The following is a 21,598-nucleotide window of genomic DNA, read 5'->3' on the forward strand; positions in this document are numbered from 1 at the left end:
TACTACTGCCAGTAGCAGGCACCCTAGTGCCCTGCTACAGCAAGTCCTACATAAAAACAGTGCAGAAAACTTGTCTTTATAAAAAAATCTTCTAATCTTTGTTTACTTTCCCAATGTCTCTTATAAGATGTGGAATTCTACTATTCCCTATGGCATTCTTGAGCACCTTCCACAGCTAGATTCTGTGTTATTCTGGATCTTAGGAAGATTCAGGGAGACTCTTTGTTCTCATTAAGCCTTTACAACTAACCTCTGAACCTAAAATGGTCAACCAACCACTTTCTGTGGATGACGTCACTTTTTAGTAAGGGAGTTAACCCTTACTACTACAGATTCTAGAATCATTTTGTAGATTCAGCAGATCCTGTTAAGGTAACTAAACTCTTTTTAGTGCCAAGGAGCTGCCATGCAGTTGCAGTTCAAGGAGAGCGGTGTTCAAGGTACAGGGGAGTCTGGGAGGCTGGTGTTAGTTGCAAGGACTAGGTTGTTAGGCCTCAGGTTCCATTGCTCAGAGGTGGTGCTAGACAAGGGACCTATGCCCTATGAGTGAGCCTAAAGACCTCAAACTTGAAGCAATGCCTGACTCCTGTTGGACTCCAGGGCACATAAGATCCTGTGAGCCTTACATAGCACATGAGATCCTGTGAGGTGAGCCCTTAATAGCTTGGGGACTGTCAGCCAAAGGAAGAACTCTATCCACCTCAGTGTGTGTAACACTCCACAATACTTGCCTCTTAGTAACCAATCAGTGTGTCTAGATTCCACATTAAAAAGAAAAAGAAAATAAGAAGAGTTTAGTTACCTTCACAGGATCAGCTGAATCTACAAAATAATTCTGGAATCCAGCTGCTGAAGGTGCTCAAGAACTCCATAGGGAATAGTAGGATTCCACATCCTATAAGAGAAATTGGGAAAGTAAACAAAGATTAGAAGATTTTTTTTTAATACAATAAGTTTCTTATACTATTTTTATGCAGGAATTGCCTTTAAGATAGTTACATTTCTTTCCTAGGTGTCCTAGGGCTGGTCAGTCATTGGCCCACTCACTTGTCTCTGGGCTAACCACCCACCTTCCTCGTCCACCATACCTTGATGATAATTATTAAGAGATGTCAGTCAGGTGGAAGGCTGTCCGTGTACTTGCCCTGATGCCAAGGGCTCCAACCTTCCCTATACCATGTCCCATGCCTGGCAAATGGCATTCATGGCCTAACACCTGGCCTTATTGTTTGGCCTGACACCCAGCCTATAAGCCCGTGCCCATGCACTGCGACTTGCACTCTCCATTGGAGCTTGTAATCTCTGTGCCCTCACACTGAGCTCTTATTCTATCAACTGGGGCCCCAAGCTCCCACCTACTCAGCTTAGGACTCCCAGCCCCTACCAGCCCAACTAAGAGCTTCTAGCCCAACTTCAGATGCTCATGGCCCTTTCACACCCTCACACTGGGGTGTCACAATCTCCTGGAGCCTCACACCCAGCTCCCTTATAGCAGCCTCAGAGCTCATTGAAAACTGAGGAGGGGAAACAAGCAAATAGCTCTCTGTGCCTTAGAGCTCCTACCAAATACACTGATCCTGATGGTTTTCTAGAGCTGAACTCCAATATTGGTCATTGTAAAAAGGCTGTCTGCACTTTCAGAAGGAGTAGGGATCCCTTTTGTAGAAGTCCAATTATGTAGGAGCTAACAATGGAGGAATCCCACTGTCAATTAAAAACCCAGAGCAGAGATCTGTGATCTGGGGGAAGGAGCAGTTCCTGGCCAGGAGGTGGACTGGAACCCAGATAAGCTTGCTATCATGAGAGGCCATGCTCCACTACTGGGCTGGTGTTAAAGGCTCATCCTATTGCCCAGAGAAGGACTAAACATTTTATTATTGTTGGTTTATTTGTTCATGGTACAAGGTCTGTGTGTTTAGAGAACTGGCTGAGGGTCTGCCACAGAAGTAAAGTCAGATTGTAAGGCAGCAAAGAGTGGACAGCATACCCTAATGCCAGAGTAGGAAGCCAATAGCATTCACTGAGATGTTTGGGGTTTTTTTTAAAGAATCTTAGAGAAGTGACTAGACAGTGCTATCCCTGAAGTGCAATTCTATTAGACAGTTTTTAAGAAAAAAATCCTTCTGTATTTCTACAGGATTTTAACACAGTTCCTATAGACCTCGACAAAATTCAACACTAGCAAGAATTTAATGAATCCCCATTAAATTTTATAGCTGTAGCCCATAATAGCAAATTATTCCCTGTTCTAGTGATCTCATAGAGGGGAGAGCACTGTGGCTTACGCCAAGAGTGAAAGCTCGTAACAATAGGGCAAAGACAAAGCACTTGAGAGGTAACTTATATTGCAACTGTACAACTAACTCTGGTTAATTTGCCATTATTCTAATTCCATGCCAGTCTCCTGTGCTATACACAAGGATGTTACCGTTACCCTTGCATTGGTTGGGAAGAGCCCTGTACAACAGGATTCCTCTAAAATGCATAGAAAGTGGGGTCACGTATCTCTCCAGATCCTTCCTCCCAGATCCTTCACACATACCCCCAGAGCAGGCCAGGCACACTGTAGAAGAGTATGCTTTGGAAAGGGTCACAAATTTGCCTTTATTGCAGAAGGGTTAATGTCAGCTGAGAGCTGAGTTCAGTGATGGTTTTTTTGTCAAGTCAGTTGTTTTTGTATTGGGGTTTTTTTTTTTTTGGTTCTTGTTGCAAACCCAACCAGTCCAGCCCACAGCAGGAAACCCAACCTAGTTTAATGTTTTACTATGTAAGCACAAGCTAAAGACTTACGCCAGGCTCTTCATGTGGGGACATTTTCTCAGGCTGCCACTCAGTCTCTGGGCACCAGTGTCTGTTATCTTGTTATACTGAACACTGAGGAAAACAAATATTTGCTGGTTGTTAGACTAAGGTTCACCATCCATTGGAGTAATCAACCATCACTGAGAAAGAGAGGGCATATGTTTATAAAACCTGGTCCCACAGGGAGTACTCGGGTGGCCATTCAGCCTGCCATTAAGACAGTCTCTTCACTGATCACTCTTTCAAACCATCCAAGATTTTCAGTTTGCAGTTACTTCATTTTCCCCCAGTGTAGGCTGCATTTTATTTTCTGCCAAGCACTTCTCCTCCAAAGTTTGCCTGTGGAGGTCCTATTCCTACTCCAAAAGTAGCTTCCCTTTTTCAGAGGTGTAACAGGGCAGGTCAGTATACTGGAAAGCAATGGCTCTTGGCTGTTGGTGGTGGTGATGTGGCCAGCCAAAAGCGGTGGCAGCTGTTATTTTTGCACATTGATAACACACAAGTGTTGACAGTGGGGGCACAACTCCATGCCACTGTTGCCACCTCTGCCCCTGCTGCTGCCCCACTATCAGTGCAGAAATCTGCCACTTCCACATGTTGCCTATGTTTTTGCACCCTGCTAAGTTGGTGCCTGGGGCTGCTTCACTAGTCATTCTGTCTTAGTTATGTACTACCTTTTTTTCTTGCTTTTAGGGACTTAGTACTGGTATTAGGTATGGGACCAATTCTTGATTCTTTTCAAGAATCAAGGTAGCCAAGAAGGTGTGGTCAACAAATTGTTAGGATTGAAAGCCATCTACTGATTTATCCCTTAAGTCTACAGGTTACTGATGGTCCAGGTTTGGCTTCTGAATTCTATAAAGCCCGTCACCTCAGATCATTCCAGTTGTTTATGGGATGCCAGACCAATTAGCAGCTGTCTGTCAAGTAATACCTGGGCTACCACCTACAGTGCTAGAAATGCTGCAACCTGCCTCCCAGGCTGCTTGTACATGTGACAATGTCATGATGTACATATGACAAAAATACCCTTTGTGTAGCTTAATGGCATTACACGTACTGGCGTTTTGTGGGTTTTAAATGAGTTTGCATTGTTGCAAAGTAAACTACATCCTGATGGCTTGCCCCTAGGGCAGTACAGGAAGGTGGCAGGAGTGTGGCTGGGTTTGCTGGTGACCAGAGAAGGCAGCGGGGATGGTGCAGAGGGCACTGGAAGCCTGGACAGGTTGCTAGCTGGCAGGGTGCTGCCCCAGCTCAGAGGTGCCCGATTCAATGCTTCCCCAAGCCCACCCAGGCTTCCAGTGCCCCAGGTACCATCCCCACTGCCAGCAAACCTAGTTTCCCTCCTGCTGCCTTCCCATGCTGCCCCAGGAGCAAGCCAGCCCAGTCCCAGGTGGCCCCAGGCATCCTGCCAGCCACAGGAGTCTGCTGAAGGTAGAAGCAGTGAGGGACCTGATCCCTTTTTTTTGGCAGAGCCTGCCCACCTCTCCCACAGCTGGGGGGTGAGCTGACAGATCAATGGCATAGATTAATGGTCTCCCAGCTGCAGGAGAGGTAGGCAGACTGCCAAAAAAAAAAAAAAGAAGGATTAGGCCCTTTGCTGCTTCTGCCTTCAGCAGGCACCTGCAGCAACCAGGACAACCACATATATACAGCGATGGAAATTGAAAGGGTGAGGTTTCAGTTAAAAACTCACCATTTCAATTTAGGGGGCATAAAATGCAACCTGAAGGACTAAATCCCTGTCATGTGTATAAGCGCCCCCAAGTACTAGTTAGATACCTAAAGGTGTTAGTTTGTATGATCTAGTGAGACTAAAGAGCTTCTGATTAATCCCAGCTTTAAGCCCAACTGTCTGTGGTATTTGGCAAGTCACTCAGTCTTCTCTGAGTTGGTGCTCATATCTGCTGCAGGGTTAGAGGGTAACAATAAAATATCTGTCTACACGAGCAGGTGTGTACTATCCATTTCCCTTTGTTCTTTCTGAAGATATACTCACTCTAGCACCCTTAAGGATGCCATTGCAGGAAGTACTTTTGCAATATTTTCTGCTCCGGCATCACAAATGCTGTTGTTATACAAACTAGAGAAAACAAAAACAGCATGATCAAAATTAAAGAATGGAAGAGATGAAGTAGTAAGTGGAAATAAGCATTATTCTTGCTTATTTTCAGTCTAAGTTTAAATGTTAGCTCCAGTATAGTTTAAATTTCAAATTACTTGCATATTTAATGCAATATATTCCCCTTGTTCAGTTTACATATGCAAATAAAAACTAGGATAAGATATTGATAGAGAAAATGAATGTCCTTGGCTATGTTATATGGGAATTTAAAAAACATCAGGAGGATCAATATTCAGGATTCTGGGCACAAGTGGGTTAGGAAGAAGCTTCCCATGAACAAGTTATTTCATAGTAGTACTGTAGGATAGCTTGCTTGGTCCTAGGGTATTATCTTGGCCGTTTTCAGGAAGAATATAGAAGTAGATGGACCACTATTGCATGCCAGGTGTTCAAATACCTCCAAGTTAGGAGTAATTTAATAATCATGCAACGTTTATTCTATATAAGTATAACCCTGCAATACATCAGGGCCCTGGACAGGCGTTCCATAGGTTCATTTACTGATAAGTGGAATTCTGTCTAGAGTTCAAAAGGAGTTCTCCGTACACATTACTGTGGTGTGTATCTCTCTACTAGATTATATATCTATTTTTTAAAGAGAGAAGATCTGGAATTGCTGGAATGTCTGAAATATCACAATAAAGGACTTAGTCTCACAGCTCTTACCAGCCAGATGACTAGGGGCTGCAGGACCAAGCCCATAACTGATTAACTGCAGTATGTGGATATTATTTATTTCTTGTACAGTAATTAACTTCTCAACTAAGGTATAGCAGCACTTTATAGAAAGCAGTTCAAAAGAATACATATACTCACCTAAGTGTCTTTAATGAAGATAAGGAAGGAAGAGCTGTAGCTAGTTTCTCCGCACCCAAATCTGTTATTTTATTCTGTGATAAACTGTAACAAATCAGATGTTCTTGTTAATGGAATCTGTTTAAACTAGTTTATTGTGAAGTTGCATGTTGCATGTGACTCTGTAGGACAAATCTGAGGCTGTGATGCAATGTGAAAATGTCTGCCTACATAGAACCACCTCTACTCTGCAATATCTTCCAGATCAAGATAATTTAAAATTAAAGTGTACTTTGATATTATAGATGGCCAGATTACCCTGGTAAATTTGGAGCAATTCCACAAAAATTAGGTCAGTAACCAGTTTTTCTAAAAACAGATAAAGCAGCTAAAGAATTTCATGCTGAAATACAAAAACCAAAAAACATTAGTTGTTTAAGGTAACTAAATTAACTAATACTGTCTTGCCAGTTTGGCTAGACTGTGCCATCCATTCTTACTCGAGTACACACTGAGCATCAGGGATTTTTCATACCTAAACAATGGCAGGATCAGATATTAAAATGATTTCTCTTGATATTTCATATGTACTTTGGAGTTTTTAAAGAATTGATTCAGTCTGTACAGGACAGCTTTGTAAATATTAACTGCTTGACCTGAAGGGGAATTAGAAAGCCTTAATGCACAATCAATCCTTGGTGCCACAGGATTAACTTCTTTCTCTCCACTGGTTTCTGGAACTGTTAATCTTGCAACTTACTTCAATACTTCCAATGATGTCAGCTGAGAAAATACTTGAGAGAGACTTTTTACGCCTTCATCTCCTATTCCATTTTCACTTAGAGCATCCAAGCTGCCAAAAACCACAGAGCGTGAATTAGATTTCCCTTTGTATTACTTTTGGTTCATCATTTATCTCAGAGATCTTCCCATAGATTTGAACAGTTTATTTCAAGTGGGCTCAATCAGGTAAGAGCAACCATCCGCATTCCAGCTTCCCTAATAAGCTGCTCCCTGTTTCCTCAACTCAGAGCCTAAGAGGATTTTGAGCAGAACTGCTTGACCCACTTCTTTTGATATGTAAATGGAAGAACTTTATGCCCCACTTACACTATAAAATGAACATTGTTAAAAACAGTTATGAAATAGCTGTGCCCCAGCTGTGCTGTAACAAGATTCTTGCCTGTGTGTACAGAAGAAAAACCATGTTAAAACTCGTCTAGAGGGCTAAAGCAGATCACTGATATTTCCTAATACATCCTCTTTGGCCTAGGAAGTTTAGCCTATATCAATATGACCCAAGAGTGAGCCTGGAAGTGCTTAGAAAAATTAGCCATGCTACTCCTGCCTTTGCCCAAGCCCACATATTAGACAGTATAGGAGGTTTGAAAGTGGGTTGGGGTGTCTCTGTGTGCATGCCCCAGCAGGAAGAACCTGAGCACAGTGCTGGGACACACCCAGGACTACACCAAGCCACTAAAGCCCATTCCCAAGCCATCTATGCTGTCTAATTTGTGTGTATGAGTGAACACAAAATAAGTGTGGTTCATTTGTTGGCCCTGCACCTAAGCTAATGCCTGAAGACACATACACATAGTCTTCGGAGTCTGGATTAAAGGCCAGATTTACTCCTAATTCTGCAGACCATGTATTACCTTTTTTCCTTGCTTTTAGGGACTAAGTACTGGTATTAGGTATGGGACTAATTTTAATCCTGACTCACAAGACAATGTGTAAAAATCCATGGGGAAGGGGCTGGTTTTTGCGATGTGCTGTCATTCTTCTTCAGCTTCAGTAGCCACTGGTAAGATATAATAAAGGACATAATAAGCCCCTGTACTGAGCTAGAGTCTCCAAAGAGCTCAATTGTGAGTACACCTGGTACTAAACCACACTTTATGTCACCCAGTGAGATATTTCACAAAGAGTAACACTGGGGCTTAGATAGCTTATGGATCTTGCTCAAAAGATATAGTAGGTCCTGTGTGGTAGTGGCAGGGACAGAACTGAGAGGCCTTGACATCTTGTTTGTTACTTTGTTGGAAGCTGCTCGCCATCAAGTTTCACTGAGCACCACACAAGGACATTTGGGGGAAAATAGTACTCACTCTAGCTGCTGAAGAGATGGAAGTGACACGAGAATTTCAACAAGTCTTAAGAATCCCCGAGGACCACATGCTGGACCCAGCCTATGAGAAAAAAGTTACAATCTTTTTATAGTACATAAACAGCCCAAGAATAAATCAAATATGTGCAGCAAGGAGCAAAGAATTGTGAGCTCTCTGTTGCATTGCCTCAGCCTCACTGAAATTCTTCACATAGTACTATAATATGACCATAAGGCTAAGTACAGACATTTGGGGGCATTAGGAAGAGGTTAAATTGTTTCAAAATGGCTGCCCAATATCAGCTAAGTCAGGATGGGGATGTTGGGGGGAGGGGTTGGGGGTCAGTCCAGGGGCGGAGGGCTGGTGTGACCCAAGGTTTGGATGAGTGGAACTGGCATGATCCGTGGGTGGAGTAGGGTTTCTTCCCAGCAAATCTACACCCTTATCCCTCTGGCCTCACCCCCCACTGGGATTTATTTGCTCAGCTCTGGCATGTTGGCTCCAGCAAATGCTGACAAAAGTGGCTGCACCCAGAACAGCTTGTGGGATGGGGGTTGAGAGGGTTGCCTGGTTGGATGGAGGATGGGGAGCAAAGGGCTGAGGGGGGCAAAAGTAGTCCAGTGGGGGGGTGGAGGAAGGAGAGGGGTGAAAAGAACATCCCCAGGGAAAGTGTACAGAAGTTCCATGCACCAGCTTGACCTAGATTGAATAGGTTTGATATTATGTAGATCCAGGTTTATCTTAAACCGGGTTCTCCACTTTTTAGACCAGTTTGTGCACATGGAACATCTCAGCTACAGGTTTAGGCTGGTTGCCAGTCACTGAGATGGAGTCTGTAAGTGTAAGGTCAACACCAAGATGAGCTACGTTTTAATTGGGTGGCTATTTAGAACCTGATTTAACTTCCCCAAATGTCTGTACTTAGTCTCAAAGTAAACATCTGAATGCAAATACCAGCTGCATTTGGAGGCCATCTGGAGCTAGTACAACAATATCAATTTGAAGGGTAAGTTAATTCATTCTAATTCATTCTTACCAAACTTACCTCAGAGAGGGTGAAGCAAACATGTTTTAATCTGAAGATATACAGTGACACCCTGTATCAGCCCCCCACCTCCCCTCCAGCTCAGGCCAGAAAACCCTCAGCCTGCAGCTCACTCCCCTCCCCTTTCCCCCCACTCCCATCCTGCAGACAGCACTGGAGCTTGGAGGAGGGGGTAAGAGGCCACAGGCAGGCTCCTTGGGCTTGACTGGCTCCAAAGTGGAGCCTGATACCTGCGCCCCCCTCCCACCCCCCCCGGCCTGACCCAACAGAGGAATGTCTGTTGGGTCAAGGGGGCAAGGGAAGCTCTAACTCATGGCACTTTATGTAAAACTCCATGAATTAGAGTGAGGGCTTGCACATCTGTCAGTGCCCCCTGTGTTTGTTCTGTCATGACCAACATGACATGGTAGGGGAAAAGAAAAGCTTTCAACTTTATCATTTTTGTACAATAGTGTCTTCTTTGGTAGTTGAATCATGGCCAAGATACAATCCAAAATAGAAAAATGCTGAATAATGATGCCACTCAGCTGGTTCACTGTGAATGGGAAGGAACTTTTGATTAACACTGGATTGTTTATATGATTGTAATTTTGCAGAGATGAGAAATGGAAATTTTCCCTATTAATGAGGGAAAATGCCTGCAGTATACTTTACAGCTGAAAGGACAACATAAATTAGCTGGCATAAATCGATTTAGCACCCTTGATTATATTGGAATATCACAGAACCAGCACCTGTCATAATTCACAAACCCTGGTGTATGAAAAAGCCACTGATTTGAATAGGATACTACCAGTGGTTTCTCTTTTTTGTTCTATACCAATAGAGGGTTTGGAAATTGGCATTTCCATTTTTTGGTGATAAATGTTTAATCCTTGTCTAAATTAGCAGAATGTAAATACATGGATTTTACTTAATATGTTTATAGTCAATAACCTGCAGCAAAATGAATTAAATTCTTATAGTAGTCTTGAATTTAGAAGTCAGCAAGTGGAAAGACATGTTACTTACGCAAATTCTATTTTTTTAAGGTTTTTGATAGCAGGAATTTCATGAATTTGGCAACCAGATGTCTCTTTCATGCTAAATAAATCACAATAGAATAAGGCATATGTTAGAAACTATTGTAACAGCAGAAAAAAAACCTTACACATGGAATTTTAATCTTTGAAGCAAATACATGTTTAACAAAAGGTATAAAAACAAGATACATATTTCAAGTGTGCAGCAATGAACCCAGAATGTATAGAACTAAAAAAAAAAAAAAGCTTTTACTTCCTGAATTAAAGGACCAAATCTATAAGATTACAGCCACTTACGGAATAAGCACTATAGGGCAGACTCAGTGTAGGGTACATACCTCAAAGGTATTAAAAGACAGTGTATTAAAAACTATAGTGGGGAGGCATTGAAAAAAACAGCATTTCTAGCTGGCTTCTTTGCTGGCAGTTTCAGTACAAAGACTGAAGTAAGATTTTAGCTCCCCAAAGATGACTGCTACACATCACGATAGCAAACATTGGTGGGGCAACAGGGACACTTTCATTGCATTGTTCTACCTGCCCTGTGAACAGCTGGGGGACTTCTCTCTCTAGGACTCATAATTCATAAGCACTCACATGTAAATAGGTCCTTATTTATGAATGGATCTTACCAATGGATCATTTTCTCTTGCATGTGCACAAGGCCAGAAAGATCACTGATGTCCCTCATAGTTTTAGCTTTAAATGGATCAATTGCAAATTTTTGTATTGTAATCTTCAGCAGATCATATTCCTGTGTTTGCTCTAATGACTCCCAGAGCCTGATCGTATCAGTGAGGGAAGCTCTGTAAGCGGCAAAAAACAGGTAAATTAATTTAGACTGGCTCCTCTTGTGTTAAAATTTCTTGTACACCACAGCATCACAGTATTATCAACACGGAATGGCTAACCTGAATGATGTCACGTTCTTCAGGCCAACCAGGTCTTTCATCCCCTGTAGATCAATGGCACTGTTCCTCAGATCCAGGGCAAATTCTTTTTTTGACCTTTTTAAAATAGAATGCAGCACATAGACATCAGGTGGGGTGAGTGGAGTACCCAGAAAAGACAGCTCTGGTTCAAGCCTTAAAGCTATATTCTGCAAAAGATAGCGGTCTTGTGTTTCATAAACACAGTGGAAAAGCTCAAGTAACCTTTCTGGACAGAGACTGCTTATCTGTACTCTTTTAATATATTTTAAGAGTGTTTTTTGTTTTTTGGTTATGATTTTCTTTACATCTTTATTTGAAAGGGAACAGAGGAATGGGTCATCTTGCAGGAACAATATTCCAGCCAAAAATTGAGGCATCAAATCTAACCAATTATGAGACTTTTTCTTCCTGGATGGGAATGAAAAATACTTCGTGAGGCTTTTATCCTTGATCTCTTCTGCAAACACCAGATGAAGTGTACCCAGAAAATTTTGGATGATGAAATTTGAGAATACACTGCCAAATTCTTCTTCCTTGTTTCCCGATTGCTTTGGGAATGTAAATGGTAGTACAAAGCCATGTTTCAGAGCAAACTCTTTAATTTCTTTTGAGGGAAAGAGATCACTCTTCAGAGCATTTTGATGCTGTTCACCAAGACTCCAGGCTACCTGAGCAAGCTTGACTATGTTCTGTTGATTTTTTATGGTTGTCCCATCTGTTTGTGCAGGTATCAATTTTTCTTGAAAGAATTTTAGTAAGAGAGTAGAAAGGGTTGAAGGCAAGTCTTTGTGTCCCATTTCAAACACCATCTCACAGAGAAAACAAATGAATCTACACATGACAGGGCTATAACAATGACTGAATAGATACTGACAATCTTTGATTAATTTCATCGCATCATTACAGTAGGGTAATCCTTCGAAGTATCTGGATATGTATAATTCTACCTGTTGTGGAGAGAACCCTACCATTTCAATTATCTTGTCCACTTTGGATAAGTACTGATTCAACTTGTCTTTGGGTCTAGCTGTTAGTAATAAAGTACAACCACTGAGTATCTTCTTTTGGAAGAGCCCGGCGAATAGCTCTCTCATGCTGTACTGCTCCTTGTAAGATTGGCAGTCTGGGAAATGTGTAAAGCCATCATGATCCTGCAGTTCTTCAAAACCATCAAAAATGAGGAGGACTTTACTGGGATTTTGCAGTATGTACTTGAAGACTTCCTCTTTTCCCTCTTGAGGTCTGACAAAGACTTCAAGTAGCAAATCCTTCAGGCTGTATCGCTTCTCAGGCAAACTCAGTCTTCTGCATTCATACCAAAAGACAAACTCAAACTGAGAAAACTTGCCATTGGACCAATCTTGACAGATCTTTTGAACAAGAATACTTTTGCCAATTCCTGCTTTTCCCAGTAACACAATTATTTTGGTTTCCAGTTCTTTTCCTCCTGGGACTTGAAATATTTGGTTTCTTTCTAAAGCTGTTTTTTCCTTCTCTTCCAAATCATATATAACTGACTCTTTCTCTATGCTCTTGATGATATTCTTTCCACTCTTTGTTTCATGTTGACCTTGCAAAAGAGCCCCTTCAGTGTAGAGCTGATCGAGAGTTACTTCACGCTCCATGGGCATGAACTTGCACACATCACAGAAATAATCCTTCAGTGACATGCAGAAAGCTTCCACTGGCTCTAGAATGAAAAAAAAGCATGTGTGTGTTGAATAATCAAGTATATAAAAAGAAATGCAACTCAGCATAGCTTTTGGATGTTTTCTAATTGCATGAATCATTTGGCATCTGACAGTTTCCAGAAAGCCTTGTGTTTGTAATATGTAAGAAATGATAGAATTCTCCTTGGAAAATTTCACACAGCTCCAAACATGTTCCACAAGACAACAATCAGCTGAATCTAGAGCAAAAGCTAATATTCTGGCTGTTCAGAGAGGCTGCAAAGCAATTTAAAGGATCAAAACTTACTTGGTCTCTTCTGAGTTTGTTTGGAAGGAACAAAAGGAATTTGTGATCCCTTGGAAATTTCTACACCTGGCGGAGAAAAAGCAATTTAAGAAAATTGACTTGAATATTCACTTATTAGTCTTTACAATTCTCATCAGAGTGGCTAGTCAAAATGATTGAAGAGCCTGGTAGATCATGACAAATGTACTCATTTACATATGTCTATTTCAGTGATAAACGCATGCAAAAAATGTTAACATAACATAGAACCCCTCCTCCGGGCAGATGCATTGATAGTTTGTGACAAAGTAAGTTGTTCCTTATGAAAGCCTATGCCTCTCTGAATTATTAGTGTGTAAGATGTCACTGTCTTGCCTTCCATGCAGACAAAAGACCAGGAAACCATGAATATAGTAGGGATTAGATTGGAAATAGTTTCTTTGGCTACCAGCTTCTTTCAGCTAGTCTTGGGCAACACTCTGTATTGTTTGTGGTTGTCTCTTTGGCTTCCTGCTTTTTCTGTGTTGGCTGATCGGTTCTTAGGGAAACTTCTAGGGTTACTTGGTTCATTTTCTACTCAAGCATTTTTATGTGCCTGTATTCTGGGTAGTGCACCTGTTCCTTCAGCCATCTGGTTCTAAGAAGGATCTCCATTTAAATTTTCAGCTTGCCCAAAATAAAAAACAGCTGTTACACTCACCAACTTTCACTCAACCCAAAATGATACAATATGGCAAGAGACATCCTCTTTAGAACATTTGTACAAGAGCAGCACTTAACCCTCAGAAAACTTGTGAGTTTTGACAATTTCTTAAGAGTTTTCATTCTTGGGGGCACATTCCACCAAAAGGTCTTGAACAGATCCACTTAGGCCAAATTCAGGCCTAATATATACCCCTCCAGGAGCCAAAAGGAGTTGTATCTCTGATCCCAAGTCTGATGTGTGCCCATAATTACCACAGAGATTTGCAGAACCAGATACTGGAGGAGTCCCACCATCAGCCCTTATGAGTAATGTATGATGTTTTATGTGTGTGGCACAACTGGTGCTTAGTGGCAGAATGGTTAAAGCATTTTTGGCTCCACAAGGCATGATTTTGTGCCACAGTCTTTGGCCATGTTAGGTATGCCTGTCATATTGCAGTGGGCAAGGCTGAGCATGTGCTACCCAGTCCTCGTGTAGCTGAGCCTGGAAATCTGTCAGTGAGGATGCACCAGGCTTGTCTCAAAGCCTGCTGGAGACTGAAGGCTTGAGACAGATTCTGAGGATGAACCCACAGCTGGAACTGGAAAGCTTCTGCATCTGGGGCATGCCTACGGTCCAGGACCTTGGCCTAGTCCTTCCCATGCCGCTGTTGCAGTATAGACAACCTGATGTTACAGCAACTGGTCTCAGACTTTACTATGCTTGTCCATCCAGCAGACCTATGGCCACCATGCAGTGCTATCCAGAGGTAGGTTGGGTAACAGAAGCAGTATAAATGCATTAATCCAGTACTCTCCCCAAACTAATTCACTGTGCTGAAGACCAGAGTATGTCAGCCCAGGTGAAGTGTCATGCTAATAAGGCTGGACTGCTTCTGGTACTTAAGTTAGCTCATTCAGAGTAGGTCAGATATCACTGTATGCTACTGCATTGGGCCATATAGATGTCTTCAAAAAGAGACCAGCCCTTATCCTGGAAAGCAAGAACTCTAGTGGCATCTGTAACAGGGTCATCTCCTGTGAAGCCCTTGGAATCCTTCAGCCCTACCCACTCTGGTCTCTGTGGGCAGTTGTCCCTTCATTTTCCTGCCATGCCTTGAAATATTTGTTTTATATATGGGAGACTGCCCCAGGGCTTCACCAATCTGCCCTCATTCTAATGACCACCAAGTGTCTATGGTCATTGGCTTACGGGCTAATTGTGTGGCTCCATTCCATCCCTACACCATGCCCCAAGCCTTGCAGGTGTCATCACTCTCTCATGTTCTCTCTCTATGCTCTCAGCCCCACTCCACACTATTGGACCCTCAGGTCACACACTCAGCCCCTTTGGACTCTTGGACCCTCTGGTCCCTTACTCAGTCTCTCTCTGGGCTCCTGGAGCCCCTGGTCCCACACTAAGCTCCTCTCCAGGCTTGTGGACCCTTCTGATCGATTACTCAGTCCCTCTCTGGGCTCACTCCCAGCCCCAATCTGGGCTCTTGGACCCCATTACTAGGCCCCCAAGGATGACCTCCTCCTTCCCATAGTCTCTTCCCAAACCTCCAGATTGCTGCAGGAAGTTCTGTTCTCTTTGTGCTGGCACTGAGGAGCTACAGGCATCCTGCTTAGGAGACGTTCCCTCAGAAGCCTCCAGGATCTTACTGCTGGCTCAGCTCAGGGCCTGGGCTTATATCCGATCTAAATGCAGCCCTCCCCTGGGTCAGATGACTCTACAATCAGCCCTGGCCACACCTGCAAGTTCCTTCTCAGGCATGGTCCCTAATTGTCTTCCTGCTGCATCTGCCTGAGCTGTAGCCTGCCTGCCTTAAAGTAGACAGAGCACCAAGCCTCCTGTTACAGCATCATCTAGATAATGGAATAAACCAGGCCTGTATCAGATACTCCTTTGGATTACTCAGGGTAAAAGCTGTACCAGTACCCTCCGAAAATAGCCTGTTACAATCTACAGTTTCCCAGGAGATAAGGGACCATGGGAGCAGCATCAGGAAACCCTTTACTGTACCCAATGTTATTAGCACCAAATTTAATTAACTTAAGTTCTGTAGAGAGAAAGAGTTTGCTGTTAGCACCAGATGCCTGAGAAGCTGACTGAACTTTGAAAGAGTAAGGCAAAAGATCAGCAAGTGAGGAGGTACTGAATATAGAAAATAATTAAATAATTACAGGAAATGCTAGAATGAGGCAGGAGTGAATGTGAGAAGCTGGGGGACATGTAGGGAAGAGTGAAGATGGTTAATAAAAGAGAGTACAGAAACCAAAATGAAAACTTTAATGAGGCATATAGATGAGAGTTCAATGGTAATAAGTCAAATAAGCCAAGAGGTAATAGAAAGTAGGAAAATTAGTGAAGGACAAAGAAATGATTTTCTTGTTGCTTCCTTCTCCACTCATCTGTTGGCATGTTTGCTGGGGGAATATAAGTGTAAGGCCTCATTCTAGGTTTCTGAAATGCTAGTGCACTTTGTGCTGTTGGGTAAAGTACCATAAAAATATGTGGGTCCAATTTTTTGTGGTGTCCCTTACAACTACAGAAACCAGAAGTACATCCTCTGTTGTACCTTCAAAATTCTCACTTGTTAGCTCAGATGCATTTAGAAAGCTAAATAGCCACTAGGGGGCAATAACACCTACTGTAACTGTACTCGACAACAGAGATACACTAACAGAACCTGGGAACCAGGTACACAACCACTTAAAGAAGAGCTCCAAGGATTACTAGCTGTTTGACAGTGAGGAGAAAATCTTTGGAGACAGACTGCTACCACAGGAAGGACTGTTTGTCATCTGCATGTGCTTTGCTTTGCTCTGAAGAGCTTTGGAGCCTCTACAGCATCTGTTTGGCTTCTAAATCAGACTTCAGAGAAAAGACCAATCAGAAGAGAAGTTGTTTTATTTCTGGTTTTAGTGCCTGTTGAGCATACACAGGTTGAATTCCACTTTCCTGGCAGCAGATATATAGCAAAATATCAATTAATATAGATTAATTAAAGAATATTCTAAGCACTTGGAGGAGAAGAAGGAACAGTCAGCCTGGATTCACCAAGGGCAAGTTATGCCTGACTAACCTGATTGCCTTCTATAATGAGATGACTTACTCTGTGGATAAGGGAAGAGCAGTGACTATGATATACCTTGAGTTTAGTAAGGATTTTGATATGGTATCCTACAACATTCCTGCAAGCAAGCTAAGGAAGTCTGGGTTAGATGAATAGTCTACAAGGTGGATAGAAAACTGGATGGATAGTCAAACTCAGAGGGTAGTAATCAATGGATCGATGTCTAGTTGGCAGCTGGTATCAAGTGGAGTGCCCCAGGGGTTGGTTCTGGTGCCAGTTTTGTTTAATATTTTCATCAGTGACCTGGAAGATGGGATGGAGTGCACCCTCAGCAAGTTTGCAGATGCCACTAAGCTGGGAGGAGTAGTAGATACACTGGAGGTTAGGGCTAGGATTCAGGAAGATCTAGACAAATTGGAGGATTGGACCAAAAGAAATCTCATGAGGTTCAACAAGGACAAGTGCAAAGTCCTGCACTTAGGACGGAACAATCCCATGCACCAATACAGGCTGGGGCCTGACTGACTAAGCAGCAGCTCTGCAGGAAAGGACACAGGGGCTATAGTGGACAGTAAGCTGAATATGAGCCAACATTGTACCCTTGTCACCAAAAAGACTAATGGCATAGTTGGCTAAATTAGTAGGAACTTTGTCAGTACATTGTGAAGATACCAGGCCTGTGTGTGGCTCCATAAAGAATTTGGCCAGATTAGAGTCCAGGAGATAGGACTTTGAAATGAGTGGAGATGATCTGGCTACTGAAACATACCTGGCTTTGTAGCATCAACATTCAATTAAGATTCTAACTAGTGTTCTGGACTGACCTAAGCCTTGAGAAAAGAGATTACCAGTTATGTTACATAGTACCAAATGCCAACATAATGCTATAAGGAAATCCAGCATAACAAAATATGCAGGAAAGAACTAGCTTCTGTGTGCATAGAAGCAACCTCATGATTTCAGAGATACTGTACATAAAGAAAAGCCATCTTGTATTTACCAGATAAATTGACTGGAAAAATGGGTGATGCCAACTGTGATGTTTCGGTGGGGAAAGAAGACCCTGGAAATAAAATAAGCAAATGAATGAATTTCCTAGCCAGTATGACTTCACAACAGCTGCAGAGCAATTATGACTAGGAGCTACAAGACTTTGATAGAACTGATTTTAAAAAGTGGATAAAAGATTATTGCCCTTACCTGGACATATGATAATATCAGAGGCACCGTTTCTTACAGGCAAGCTAATTATCTGCTGAGGAAGGGCTGGAAAACCTGGAATCACTTGAATCCCTTTAGCAGTGACAGGGAAAGAGTTTGGTATGGAACCTGTAGAAAATATTGATAATGAGAGCAATATCTGTACTCACTTGATTTTAAGGACTTCAGTTCTAGTGCCAGGAAAGAAGCCTTTCCTGCACAGAGGGGTACAATTTCTGGACAACTAAGCTCAACTGGGGAGTGACTGAACAGCAAAATCTATTACTGGTTAAATAGTTAATTGCCAAAGGCACCCTATTAAGAGACACATTATTTACAATGAATGTACAATATTGAAGATAATGCAGATGTCTGTGACCCATACAGGGGAATTTTAGTATACAGCTAACTGAAGAAGTCTACTGTTTGCAAGAGTACCTATTAGAGAACCTGAAGTAACTGATATTTTCCCTTCAAAATTACAAGACTCACACATTACCACTGGCCCTGTACAGGCATTGTTTAAATCACCACTTTGTTGGTAGAGACTGCCAGTAGGGCTGCGCGAAACAGCACCATTTTGTTCACCTTGAGTTTGAACAGTTTGATGAAACAGTGTTTCTTCTCGAATTTCATTTGGAGTTGAAACAGCTGTTCCATTTTGTTCCATCAAAACAGAAAGGCTGCCACTGTTTCAAGTTTTACTGGGGATGGGAAATCAGACCAGCTGGGCTGACTTCCCATCCCCAGCACTAGATTGCCCAGCGGGGCTGCTTCTCTGACCCCTGCACTTGATCGTGCCAGGGCAGGAGGCAACCCAGTGGGGCTGCTTCCCTGAACCCCGTGCTTGATTGCACGAGGGTGGGAGGCAGCCCAGCAGGGCTGCTTTCCCAACCCCCCGCGCTTGATTGTGCTGTGGTGGGAGACAGCCCAGTGGGGCTGTTTCCCTGACCCCCATGCTTCATCATGCCTGGGCTGGGAGGCAGCCCAGCAGGGCTGCTTCCCCAACCCCCATGCTTGATCATGCTGGCACGATGAAGCACGGGGGTCAGGGAAGCAGCCCCACTGGGCTGCCTCCTGCCCCCAGTGTGATGAAGCACGGGGGTCAGGGAAGCAGCCCTGCTGGACTGCCTCCTGCCTCTGGTGCAATCTAGTGTGGGGCACTGGGAAGCAGCCCCGCTGGGCTGCCTCCCGCCCCCTGCCAGATCTTGAACTGGGAATGGGAAGTCAGGCCAGCTGGACTGACTTCCCATCCCCAGCCTATGGTTGAAACATTTCGATTTTCTAAATGCTTCAATCAGCCTCATTTCGTTTCAAGGCTATTTTGACAGCCTTTGTTTTGTTCTGATTTTGCTGTTTTGACCTCAAAATTGGTTGAAACAATGTCGGAATGAAACAGCTGGTGAAATTTTGCAGAACCCTAATTGTGAGTGCATAGGTGTTCATGCAGTTTCTTCCAAAGGAAAGTTTCCCCACCTGGGAGAAATAACTTTCAGGTTGATACCAGGAAGAGCCCACCCGAGAGAGAGGTTGTCTCACTAGAATGAATGCCTATACATTTCTGCTCCACTCCTCTGTAACTGGGAGTTGTTGAATAGCAGGTTCCCCTGTGCCTTCCCCAGACTGGGGAGCATTTCCTCACAGCTCAATTTCTCCCGATCATGGAGGAGTTGAGCTGCCACTGCCCCTCTTCTCTCACAAAACTTCCTGAGATGGGGACACATCAGTCTGGAAAAAGCATAGGAAGTGTTGTCCTACTGCCCCCCCTTCTCCCAGAGACAGGGGTGGCAGGCGGTGAGGAAAGGAGAGATGCAGCTGCTCACTGCTGCCCATGTGTCCCCCAGACCTGGGACACCCCAGTTTAGGGAATGCATGGGGGGGGAGTGTTACCTCACTGCTCCCTGCCCTCCCAGTCTCTTACCCATCTAGGAAGGGAGAGAGCAGTGGGGCAATGCTTTCCATGCTTCCCCAGACTGGAGTGACCCTGATTTGGGGAAGGCAAAGGGGAGGGGGAAATCTTTCCCCACTTCTCCACTCCCCCACTGCCCTCTCAGCCTCCACTCCCCATGCTTTCCCCAGACTGGAATCACCCCAGTCTGGGAAAGGTGCAGGGGAGATGGGATGGCTGCACTTCCCCCATCTCCATGAAAGATTTCTAGTTTCCCAGAAATTTCCATAATTAGAAATGAACACCTGTTCATACCCACTGTCTTCTGCCCTGCAGGTTTTCACGCGGCTGTTTATTCTGTAGCTTGTACTGGTAGCAAGCGTTTCTCCTCTATATGACATCAGCCCAAGAGTTTTTTATGATGATGCAGAGCTTGTCATTTGATCTGCCACAGCACAGAGTTTCTATGGAACTTAAACACTTTCTGGCCTGTATGTGTTGTTTCAACTAATATCATACAAAAAGGTTGTTGCTTAGTTGCTTCCATAGTCCATGCTTAACTTCAAACACTTCCTGGCTCATTTGAGTTTGTTCTATGATAAACACCACAGTGGAACAAAGCAAAATAAAAAAAATCATAGCAAAATCAAAGAGTTTTTCCCCAAATTAAATATAAAAAAAATTATTTGGAGAGTAAATAGATGTCAAAATAAATTATACAAAAATTTGGTTAAAAACATGTACATGCTATCCCTAGAAACACTCATGATTTAGGTTTTTATCTTTTAGTGACTATTATGATCATACCCTATAATGTGCAGAATAAACAGAAGTCTCATTCCACTGCATTGTTTATGAGCCATTCACTTTCACTGTCCTTCCTGAAGTGACCTTTAATTCCACTAATGGATTCAGTTATAGCTGTCACCACAGTTTTAAGTGATATATTGCTCTCCCCATCTTTGACTAAGTTTAAGACAAATACTTAAGATGTTTTCATTGATATCACCCTGGGTGAGAAATGGAAATGAGTAGCTGGAGCATACTTACCAGGAGCTATAAAACTTCTTCCTGTTGGACTTATAGTGGTAACAGAAAATGGTATGTGTAGGAGAGAGAAGGAGCTGGAGTTCACTGGAGAACCATTCAAAGTCACGGATAAGAAACTACTGTTCACTGTAGACACAGCAGGGGAATCCACTTTATGAAATAAACAATTGTAAGAAAAAGTTAATTTTCACACCAGAAGTCAAACAAGCCATAGAAGATCTCAGAACAGATGGCATAAGACACCAGACGTGTATCAAATCATCAGAGTATTTTGATTTACCACAAACAAAAGACTTGGCATTAAACCTCTGAAATGCACTAATGTGTTTAACAGAACTTCAAAGAGGAGCCAGCTAACATGGCTGTATGATAAAATGCATATTGTTAAGATTCTGGACTGTCTTCATTTTTTTAAAAGAACGTGCTCATTGTTTCTGGCCCATCTTCCTTCCAGATAGCTTCAAGCTGTAAGATAACTTCTCCTGAGTATGTATTTTATTGCCAAAGGTGAAGTCATGAAGCAGAATAATAGTATGTGCTCAACTTTCCAGTCATGGTCCATTACCGTAATGCTGCATAAGATCCAGAAAGATGCACACACAATAAAGCCCTTGATTTTGGCTCTGTACCTAGATGTAACTCTACTAGTGAGTAGGGCCAGGCTTCATTAAAAAATCTCCACTCAATAATGACAAGCCTCATTTAGAGGAATGAAACCATTTTGTTTGCCTGACTGTCTGATAATCAACACAAATTTCAAAAGAAGCAATAGCCTATGCACAACATTTGGCCCTAGTTTTGCATTTGTCAAAGAGAGTATGGAGGATTCCTGGCTATGGCGTGGACTTGCTCTTTAAAGCAATGCACCAGAAATAATTTTTAATGTAAAAAAAAAAAAAAAAAAAAAAAAA

At 42.8% G+C, this 21,598-nt stretch overlaps 1 protein-coding gene across 3 annotated transcripts in view; it reads right to left on the minus strand.

Moving 5' to 3' along the window:
* The window catches only part of CIITA (class II major histocompatibility complex transactivator), a 60,038-nt gene that overhangs the window by 7,059 nt on the left and 31,381 nt on the right, over positions 1-21,598 (minus strand). For all 3 annotated transcript variants that reach the window (XM_019507462.1, XM_019507461.1, XM_019507463.1), the window contains exons 7-19: positions 20,688-20,837; positions 17,750-17,878; positions 17,550-17,612; positions 12,807-12,872; positions 10,809-12,519; positions 10,530-10,703; positions 9,887-9,958; positions 7,831-7,911; positions 6,483-6,575; positions 5,744-5,827; positions 4,802-4,885; positions 2,791-2,874; positions 803-895 (exon numbers count right to left, since the gene is read on the minus strand). In XM_019507462.1, coding sequence (XP_019363007.1) covers positions 823-895; positions 2,791-2,874; positions 4,802-4,885; positions 5,744-5,827; positions 6,483-6,575; positions 7,831-7,911; positions 9,887-9,958; positions 10,530-10,703; positions 10,809-12,519; positions 12,807-12,872; positions 17,550-17,612; positions 17,750-17,878; positions 20,688-20,837 — 2,864 coding nt within the window. In that variant the 3' untranslated portion in view covers positions 803-822. The remainder of the gene's footprint in view (positions 1-802; positions 896-2,790; positions 2,875-4,801; positions 4,886-5,743; positions 5,828-6,482; positions 6,576-7,830; positions 7,912-9,886; positions 9,959-10,529; positions 10,704-10,808; positions 12,520-12,806; positions 12,873-17,549; positions 17,613-17,749; positions 17,879-20,687; positions 20,838-21,598) is intronic.

The sequence above is a fragment of the Gavialis gangeticus genome, unplaced genomic scaffold (genome assembly GCF_001723915.1).
Source record: "Gavialis gangeticus isolate Ggan-Ray unplaced genomic scaffold, GavGan_comp1, whole genome shotgun sequence".
Lineage (NCBI taxonomy): Eukaryota > Metazoa > Chordata > Crocodylia > Gavialidae > Gavialis > Gavialis gangeticus.